Source organism: Trichinella spiralis (genome assembly GCF_000181795.1).
Source record: "Trichinella spiralis strain ISS 195 chromosome Unknown Scfld2, whole genome shotgun sequence".
Taxonomy (NCBI): Eukaryota; Metazoa; Nematoda; class Enoplea; order Trichinellida; family Trichinellidae; genus Trichinella; species Trichinella spiralis.
Genome location: NW_003526941.1, coordinates 8,403,031 through 8,414,129, shown reverse-complemented (window position 1 = coordinate 8,414,129; position 11,099 = coordinate 8,403,031). Strand labels below are relative to the sequence as shown.

General features: G+C 32.1%; 2 protein-coding genes across 2 annotated transcripts; one reads left to right on the top strand and one right to left on the bottom strand.

The window, feature by feature from the left end:
• Positions 1–1,817: 1,817 nt before the first annotated feature.
• Positions 1,818–2,229, top strand: Tsp_06898 (hypothetical protein). The gene is made up of 2 exons (XM_003380700.1): positions 1,818–1,898; positions 2,197–2,229. Exons 1-2 carry the CDS (start codon positions 1,818–1,820, stop codon positions 2,227–2,229), a joined length of 114 nt encoding a protein of 37 aa, XP_003380748.1.
• Positions 2,230–4,329: 2,100 nt separating this feature from the next.
• Tsp_06897 (hypothetical protein) lies at positions 4,330–4,898 on the bottom strand. The gene is made up of 3 exons (XM_003380699.1): positions 4,725–4,898; positions 4,478–4,653; positions 4,330–4,345 (listed from the first exon to the last, which is right to left on the bottom strand). The coding sequence occupies exons 1-3, from the start codon at positions 4,896–4,898 to the stop codon at positions 4,330–4,332; spliced, it is 366 nt and encodes a 121-aa protein (XP_003380747.1).
• Positions 4,899–11,099: the final 6,201 nt, after the last annotated feature.

Here is an 11,099-nt window from a genome sequence, read left to right as displayed (position 1 = left end):
CCGGCAGCAGAATGACTGTTGAAAAGGTTGAAATTTGGAAATGATGAGCGTAGAAGATGATGATTAGCAACAATTTGACAATTGGCAAGCAAGCCGCGACCGAAGCAACTACAAAAGTCAGAAGCAGCACAGAAAAAGAAGGAGAAAGCAGAAATTGAAGATACAACAATAATAATAATAATAATAATTATTATTATTATTGATGAATTGAAGAGGGTGGCGTTGACAATGGTGACGGCGGCGATTTTGGCGACAGAAGAAACGTTGACAGCAGTAACAATTGCACCAACCTTTCTACAACCCGCAAGCAGCATCGAAGTAATAAAGCAAAAAAGCAAACCAACAATCTGAAAAAATAAAAATAACAAAAACACAAAATATACAAGAGAGAAAAAAGAATGCCAATCGACCACAACAAGCCAACAATTTTAGCGAAAGGAAAAATAGAATGGGAAAATCGCGTACAACAAAAATGTCATTTCTCTTAGTAAATTTTTCTACTATTGTAGAGTATATACATGTAGCATGTGCACAAAAAGTGATGCATGATTATTATTATTATTAGTATGTATTAATGGCTGGTCAACATTCTTTACAACAGAAATAAAAATCATCAAGCCTCCGTTGAATGCTTCTGTCTCTCTCTCTCTCTACTTTCTGCTGTTGATAACCAATTGCACAAGACGATCATTGATTAACAAAGCACGATTCATTACTTCACAAATAAAGCTGAATTATTTTACGCTAACGATAGTATCGTCGACATATGTAGACAACAACAACGTTGCCGTTATCACTGAAATACTGCACTAAAAGTAAACAACAATGCCGGCAACGACAATAAAGCATATAGCAGCTACAGCAGTTTGAAATTTCACCAACATCACACACAAACACAACGAAGGACCAAGCAAATTCTATTTTACAAACAACAATAATGGATAAAACAAAAACAAAAAAATCCTTGGTTGCTAAAAATAATAAAATCAATCAAATGACAGTGTGAGGGAAAAACGGTGTTAACAATAATAAAAAGACAACAATGAAGCGATGTCCAACGAATGGCATCTAAACAATACGGCACAACCAACTTGCCAATTTCTCCCCTCTGGCTGGCATGTTTTAGCTCACTTTTCTGTATACCGCCTATTCATCATCCAAACCCGAACCCCACCCCATCCCATCCTTACCCCACTTGATCGATCTTTGAAAGCATTATCACACTCACACACACACACACATACGTGAATGGCCAATTTCAGTCACTTCAGCAAACAACATCAGCAAGTCACATAGACGACGACAACGACAAATAGATGCTCTTTAAAAAAACACACACAAACTTCTCTGAATGGACATTGTCCAATTTGGATACAGAAACGTTTTCCCACTCAAATCATCCTTCCACCTCTGAACTTCTCCGTACAACGAACTGCTGCTGCTGCTGTTGCCCATTTTCACAATTCGCTTTTTCCAATTCAAATTTTTGACGTCAAAAACAAACGACAAGAAAGAACATTCAAATTATACAACAAATTAGGAGGAGAGTTTGAACACAATTAGGCCAAAATTGAAAATTTCCATCAAAATCAAAATTTATGACACACATTTCATTCAATATTGGACAGTGCACCACATTGAAAACACAATTCACTGTCTTGAATGCTTGAAAATATTGTTGCTGTTGTTAGAAAACGTTTGCGCTGTGAAAACAGAAAAGGAAATCAAAATCAAATGCGGAAATAAAATGGAAAACCTGATAAGAAACAAAATTTGCATATTCCATTTCATTCCTCGATAAATATTTGGAAGATGAAATGACAGGATTGTTTTCGAATTGTAATTGCAAAATACAAAACTGCTCTGTCACAACCGTGAATAGTACGCACTGGGCAAAGGTAAGTAACTAAACCAACCAACCAACCAACTAGGCAAGCAAAATTTGCTCTCATCAATGTCACCGTGTGTGAAATTATGTTCAATTTCACCTGCCATTTGAAATTTAACAACATATCTTTCTCTTTTTTTTTTGAAATGGGAGGGGGGTTCATTTGTCACCGCAACATTGTAACACATTTTACAACCAAGCCTGCCTGGCCAGTGTTGTTTGATAAAACAAATTATGACATAATATTTCATATTAACACTAATTTTCAAAGCCTTTCACAAAAATTAATTCAAATTTAAAATTTTCAGTATGGTCATGTTGAAATTCAATTCCAATGCTAATCAAACCATTCGAACAAATAAATTGCCAACAGTGTGACCGTAATATGAAAATCATGTACTCAAAATAATTACGGCTCAAATTCTGCAAGATCAACTTTAGAAAAAGAAAAGCAAATGCTTACACTATTGGTTATAATTCATTGTGCAAAAAGCACAGTACGAGAAAAGATCCGCATACAAACAACCAAACAAACTTTCTGAACAAATGAAGCAGAATCATTTCCAAGAACAAAAACAATTGCATACAGTTCCCACTCGTCTCATTGGACAATGTTTAATAATCTCCTAATATGTAAAACAACACTGTTTGTTCGTTTGCACCGTTTTATTTGACAAAAAGATTAAAAAAATAATAAAATCAAAACTGCCTATCAAATTTCATTTTTACTATCAAATTAAGAGAAAGGTGTATTAATTTGTTCATTGCAATCACCTACCATTCATTCATTTGTTGACGTTGAAATCTTGAACAAATTGAACAAACAGCAAATGACATAATTTAAATAATATGCATTTGGAAAAGAGAAATGCATCGCATACTAAGCATCTTACTTACACTGGGAAATGTGTGCGCACTTTCCATTCCACGATTGAAAAATGAAACGAAAAACAATTAACTACTAGCTTGTCAGTTTTATTTAACGATTTATGATCATTTGAAACAATTTATCAAGAAAAATGATCATGAAAATCGACTATATGGAAAGATTAAAAATAAATAACTGCAGAGTGAACCACTACTAAACTAATGCTACTGTTAAAAATAGAATATCAACGTGGAAGTTTATAATTTTCGCAAAAAATCCTCACCACTACTGCACAGCATATCTGACGAAAGAGACTGTCTGATGGACGTGAATTTATTAATTATGATTTTAAATAAGAGAAAAAAAAAAGATAATTTTAAAATTTTTGAAGAAAAAATTATACTGACTGAAAGAAAAAAAAATTGCTTGAAAATTGCAGTGGAACAAACAGCAAGTGCAAAATCAATTCAACCAGTGACCAGTTTAATTAAACAAGGGCATCAGAATTGACAATGACATTTCTTTCACCATTAAATTAACTAAGAAATGAAGATAAATGTTGTTGCTCTCCAGTGCTCTAGCATACGTCTCTTATGAACAACAAAATCCAAGGCTAGAAAACGCAAATCATCTCTACAATACTTGGCAAACTCTGCTCATATATAACCGTAATCCCTGAAGTCAACATTTCCTGCTCTTACAACACTTCTGCAGATACAAAATAGATATTTTTGCAATTTTTCAGCAAAAAACTATACAAGAAAAAAAATCATAACAAAATGAAAAGTTGCAATGAATTTCATTGAATGAAACACCAAAAATAAGAAAAAAGCTGCATCAATAGTTGAGCAATGTCACAGCTTTTGAATATCGTTGCCGTTTCGCATTCTGTTTCTTCTGTTCAACATAGCAACATTATTGTTATATATATATATTGAAACATCGACCCAAAAAAGAAACAAACATAAAATATACGAAATGAGAAAATCCATTCCCGGAGATTCAATTTCAATATTATTAAAAGCTATATACATTTTGTTTTGCTGAAGTTGGGAAATTCGAAAAAAAAAATAAATCATGACAAACTATCGCAATATTCTGAACAAATAAATGATGCTATCGATGGTGGTGGTACCACCGTAAATGTCAGCAGCATCTGATAATAGATAATGCAGATGGTGGTGGTGTAGGGGCTGGCTGTCAGTTTATAATTAAACGAAAATAATCCTCCTCTTCTTTCTGCATTTTTTTGCAATAAACACTTTTGTTAGGTGTGTAGAGAGAATAAGTTAATGAAAAAAAAAATAGAAGAAGCAAATTCAAAACGTAATAAGCATAGAGAATTTTTGCAAACAAGCGGTCTCGAGTCTTTGAACTTCAAAAACAGCACTCAATTTATGAAAGCAAGATGAGAAGATGAAAGCACAACCAAGCAAGCAAGCAAGCAAAGCAAGCGAGCGAACATTTTCAACTGGTTTTACATTTGCTACCAGTATTCCAGCATAAAGGGGATTGAAGTGAATATTATTTATCCGCCCGCCAGTTGAAAGTTGAAATTCTTTGAGGAAAAAAGTCAAATATTCCACCAACTGAAATAATAATAAAATTGAAAATCGCCTAATAATGTTTTCACAACAAATCATCTCACAAAATGAAAATTATCATTACTTCACATCCATATTAAAGAATAATCAAAAGTGAAATTAAAGCATTCATCATACTGGACAGCCAGACTGTCTTGGAGGACTGGAACATACGGGATGCGGGAAGTTGGGCTAACTCTACTTGTCTGCCTGCCTGCCTGCCTGTCTGCTTGTGGGAGTGAATGACTGAGCTCAGAGCATGGAATCGAGCGAAATGTTCCAAAACGCTTTATAGCAGTTGATGAACGTTTCAGCTGAGTCAGCGGCAGCAAAAAAAAAATACACACACGTCACCAATATAAAACCCCAGAACCAAACAACAAACGAACAACAGACGTCGAAGAGCCGTGTTTGTTGCCAGTCGACATGCAACAATCTGTGTGTTTACTGTGCATGTGTAGCATGATGAATGAATGATGTTTCTCACCTTTGCAGCTTTAGCTGAATTTGTTGAGCATTTCGACGTTTGAAAGAACAAAAATGCAACATAGTTGTTCATTTCATTTAAAATATATCAAAAAATATTTGCAAAATATGAAAGTAATGGTAGTGGAACGAACGCACATTTCCAACAACAGTACAGAAATATCTACAACAACACCGAAGAAGATCTACTTCGTGCTTCTTGCATGGTATGAAATTGAAGGAATCACTTTCATCACATCTTTTCAGAAAAATGATGAACAAAAAAGCATGGCATTAATTTTAAAATTAATGCAACAATCACTGACTAAACAACCCATTTACCATAAAACAAAAAAAATTCCACACAACATATGCAAAAATGTTCTTGTAAATTTTTTCAAAAAACTGCTAAAAACTAAACGTGTGCTCTTCTTTTTTTTCCTCTTTTACCAAAATATTTGTTTAAACAAATTCCACAAATTCCTCCACCATTCTTCTAGAAATTTTTCCAATTCCAAGCAACAAAGTTCACACACATACACATTTTCTAGCAACACACGTAACTGTTTCGTTTTTTTTGTTGCTGTTCATTCGATAGCATATCAGAAATAATTTTCCCTTCATCAATTACATCTTAATAAATATATTATATGGTTGAAATTTGTGAAACTACCTTATTATCATTATTACAATTCTCAAACATCAATTTTCATACACTACAAATTATACTATCAAATGGTCGCCATAAATGCTGAAAAATTTTCTTCCATTGATAAGAATATTAAAAACAAATTTTGTAATAAATAAAAATATCAATTTTATCATCAAAAGATGACAATCTCAACTGTTGTGGCACTGATCATATCCCACTGAATCCCAAAGAATACGGACGGTTAGGAGATGAAAAGATTTTCGAGAAAAATAAAATCTGCATGCATATTCATCTGCATATTACGAGATTCAATAGAATGTAAAATTGCAAAAGAAAAATAATGAAATGATTTTGTCAAGCAGAACAGAATTTTGAACAAAAGACTTGTGAAAATGATGCCTTCCTTTTCTTTTGACAATTGCAACTGATAGCAACAATGATAATTGAAATCATTTTCAAACTCTTTTCAATCAAATATATAAATCAAGCATAAATTAAAATTAAAAAACAAACAAATACCCGACTTTGTGGAATGTACTTTTTAAGCCAGTGTGTACAAATGCGCATGCCAGATGAAATGCAACCAACCAGTTGAAGTGTCCCGCCGGAAACGGGGCAAATCAATACATACAACGGAAAGAGCTTAAATGCTTATTGATCTTGGTGAAAATGATTTATTAATTCAACAAACAACGTTTAAATGCAAAAGCGACAGACCATTTCCCATCTATTACCCGAATTGGTCATCAAAAGCTCGACGCCAATGATGATGAGACTGATGATGATGACGACTGCACAGCCCCTCGACCAACAGCAATACTAGCATCTATTACAAGAACATGCAGCACCTTCATGTCGGTCTTTATTTTCATATTCTTAACAACATCCAATAATATCGATCAACCATGTGTCATTTAATGAGCAAAAATTTTTTCCAATGATAAAATTCATTGCACATTAATTTTGAAATAAATAATCAGTGTGCAACACAACTTATGAAATGGTATTGTTTTCTTGAATTACAATTCACAATCACATAATACAATAAAATACAATATTTATTTATACAATTTTACCCACAATTGCAGATTTCAACATTTCAAATTTACCCATTTCACTTTTAAAGCAAAAAAATAGGCAACACGAAAATTAAGCAAAAAATAACGTTTAAACGTGTGCGTGCCGCTTGTGTATTTTATTCATTGAAACTTCATTTCAATAATAAATACAATCCGTGTTACAACGAATAGAAATTAAAAATTAACCATTCAAAAATCTCTCATGCAGTATTTTAATTAAAACTGAAGAACAAATCGTTATTATCTGATTTGTAAAAAGATAATTTAAAATTTATCGGTGACTGATTTTTTCCATTAAAAATAAACCATCACAATTTTAGCGCTATACTACCATAAGACATAACAATAAATTATCCCCTGATCTAAATTTTTATTGCTTTCATTTTCTCTTTACTAAGCAAGCGAGGGAAAGGAAGACCATAAAAACCGACATTGTAAAAATCACAATTATCGATTCTTCATTTAAAATTTCGTGCCACATTACGCAGAGAAAATTTAAAAGGATGAGAATTTGAAAAAATAGAAATATCAAAAAATTTTCTCTATTCTTCGACAAAAGAAAAACCAAAAGAAAGAAAAAAAATGAACGAATTAAACATAAGTCTCCCTCCAACTCGCCAATCCCAACAATTTAAACAAATGTTCGTGCGCTTTTTTCCCACGCTCAGGAGAAAAAGCAGCATAGCCAAAGGGTGGAATATATATAAATAGCACTGACAAAACTTTCCGCTGAGTAAGTGAAAATGATCAATTTTTTTCTCTTGCAACAAACAACTTAATCTAAGCAAACCAATACAACTCTGTTATTTATATGCAAATTTAAGCGTGTATCACTAGCAGAATACGAGATGGTTACAACTTTCACATTTGGCGACTGAATAGCAGCGTGAAAATGGAATTTCTTCAATAACGAAAGTTAACTAAATATAAAAGTAAAAATTTTTTGATTGAATTTGAACTCGGATTTGATACAATTTGAACAAAAAATGGACATTTTAAGATGGACAAAATTTGATTGCATCAAAATTGCAAACTCAGACCAAACGAACAAATGCAAATGACAAAATATCCAGCCAACTTATCCATCTTCTTACAACAACAACAACAACAACAGCTACTACTACTACTGCCGCTGCTGTTGGCTGTCGCTTCCAGCTATTTTTCAATCAAAATTAACCGACTAATGGCTGGCTATAAAACTGCTGAACTGCATCTGCTAAAATGTTTCTTCAAATTGCCCTCGCACTTTTTCACTTTTCTGTGCAATATAACATAAATATACATATATATAGTTTTTTTTAAAAATATTCTCATAAATTTTCAAATACTAATCATTTATTAATTGTACGAATAAATTTGAAAACGAAAATGTAAAATAAAAAAAGTATTAAACTGATCAGAAACTCTCGAAAACGCCAACGCTTTGACGTCGCATGTTGCATGTGGAAAGAGGAGTTTGATGAATTTTCCCTCTTCTACACGCGCATGCGCGCGCACTACGTTCGAAATAACAAACTGTTTATAGATCTCGCGTTTCTAATTAAACACACCGAGCATAGCTTGAATAATGCGGATAAAAAATGTCCATCTTTACAAACAATTCATCAAAGACAATCACAGTTGTTCAAGTGGAAATTTCAGAAAAAAAAAGCAGAAGCAAAAGCAAAGAAAAAATATTGTGCGCTAACATTTTGAAGAAACCCACAACAACGGCTTAACAAATAGCTATGAGAAAAAAACTAAACAAACATCCAAATTTACAATATTCGAAATGCTTCAAATTCCAATTTTTTACACCGCAACAACAGGAACTTTAGATTTTTTTAAACATTTAATTATCGCACAATGCTTTTTTCTTTCCCACTGATTGCAACACTCAACCAACTATTTCCATTATTAATCAATCGACAAGTTTGCAAACTGATCTGCTGTTTAAAAAAACGACAAACAAAAAGAAATAATAATGATAATATTATAGCAAATTATTAGCATAATTTATGAAAAAAAAGAAAACAATTTCTCAATATCACATTAGACACGTGACATAACACACACACACACACACACACACACACACACACACACACATTTCTGCTTATTCTATTCATTGAAATTGCAAATCAAACTATCCATATCCCATCACACATCATTTGATATTTGATACAATTATAATTTAAATTGAAATTTAAAAACGTCATTTTACCTGAAATTGTTAAACAATATAAAAACAACCCTCATCATTTTTCTCTGACCCAAAGAATTTAAGTTTGGAACTATTAAAAATTGAGCATTTCTTCTTCTTCTTCTTCTTAGAATATTAACAACAAACAACATTACGAAAACAACTTTCCCATTGCCATTTCAATTTATGCGAAATAATAAATTTGAAAGAAAAACTGCTCTCACAAATATGACACTTTTTGCTTATATTATTACTATTATTTTGCAGCTTCGCAATGTAACAGTTGAAACTTGCAAATGTGAAAACTATGAATAATAGATTTCTACATCTGATTATTAATATGATATTAAAAATTAATCTGATCGAATAAAGTTGAAAAGCACTCATTGTCTTACTGTTCCAATGTTAATTCTGATATTCTGAAAAAAAAGAAGCAGATTTATCCACAAATTCAACAAAATTGCGTCAAGTTTGTGTGTATGCATTGTGCGTGCAGAGCTAGCTGCTAGCTGGCCAGCTAATTTGAAGCAAACAGAAAAAAAGATAGGAAGGCATGAAACATAAAAGCAGATGTTGCCGTAAAAAAAGTAATAATAATAATAATAAAGAGAGGGAGAGAAGAAATAATGAAAAAAGAAAATATCAACGTCGACGCTTCTTATCATCATTTTCATCTCAACATACAGGAAGAGATGGCAATTTTTGAAACAGCGGTGCGGCAAAAAGAAGCCAATCATAAAAGAAATGATTCATGCCCGGATCGCGGAATGCGCCTTGCGTCTTTTGAATTCCGAATTTCAGATGAAACAATTAGCGCGCAACTGGGATACCACCACCACCACCATCCCTTGTTTGCAATTTTTTTTCAACAATTCGCATGCATGTAACCCATCGCTGATATATGTATACATTTATAGTAGTAATAATAAATTAATATTATTATGGAAAAAATATCACATTCAACAATTTCAAAGTAGTACAAATATATTGTTCATCTCTGAATCTCAAATGATCGATCGAGTCATTGGGGAAAAATTGTAAAAATTGCAATCAACCTGTAAAGAGAAATCGATAAAGAAAAAGCGAAACAAACTGTTAAAACCATAGCTATAAAATAGCACTTTTTTGAAAATGAATGAAGAATTAAAATAAAAAAATGAATCAAAAAATGATTGTAATAATCTTGCGAAATAAAAGTTGACATGAACAAAAAGAAGAAGAAGAAGATATGACACATCAATGTTGTGCTTGATTGAATAAAAACTATATCTTTATAAAATCTGACGAATAGTGAAGATGGAAATTCCCATGCGACAATGTAATACTGAATCATAAAGAGGATATAAACTATTTTTCTATTCCAAAGTGAACAAACAAAATGATAAAAAAAATCACTTTTTTCTCCAAATCTGCATTTGATGAAATAATAAAAATTTAATTTTTAAATATCATTTTTTTATTTTCTGAAACAATGATTGACACAATTGAATGAATTTAAACAGTCGCCAAGAAAAAACAGCTATTGATTTTACCATAATGATGATGATTAAATATTTGAAACAAATTCACTGTTTAATTAAAAATTCAAAAACAAAACTTTAAGCTATGCTGAATAAAAATTAAATCAATATATATATTTGAAAAAAATATTAAATTTGCAAATTCGATCAACCAAAATGCAAAGTATACACAGATATGTATAATAAGTAGTATACAGTGATGACGAAGAAGAAAGCTGTTGCTTTAATAGTAAACTAATTAAACTGGCCATTCAGGGGCAGTAAAGTTACCAAATTTGAAAACAGTGCTGTAGAGGAAAAATCAATTTATCGGGCTTCATCATCATCTGCTTCTTTTACACAGCTTATTTTTTCATCGTTCTTTTCGAACTTTCAAGCAACAGAAGAGAAAAACCAACAACCACAAACAAAACTGAATCCCCAAAAATATGATGCAATTACAATAAAGCGGATTAGAATTTTAAAAATGAAAATAACTCAGTCGATGATTGAATAATACAACAAGTAAAAAATAAATAAATAAATAAATAAATGATGATCAAATATTGAAACAAATGAAAATTTAAAATAAACAAAGTGTTACATCGAGATACATACAGCTTACGTGTTCCGTTGCAGATTTGTAGTATCTAAAGAAAGAGGAAAGAGAGAAAAAAACTCTGGGATGGGGATTTTTCCTTATGATTGAAAAATGATTGTTCCATTGAAGCCACAGCAAGACAGAGAGAGCGAGAGAGAGAGAGAGAGATAGAGAGCAAATGAGTGAGTGAGTAAATGAGTGAGAATGCAGGGGAGAAAATGGCAGGCAGACGGCATTGCAGGGAAAAGAGGCAGGCAAAATTGGACGACAAACGGCTTGCAA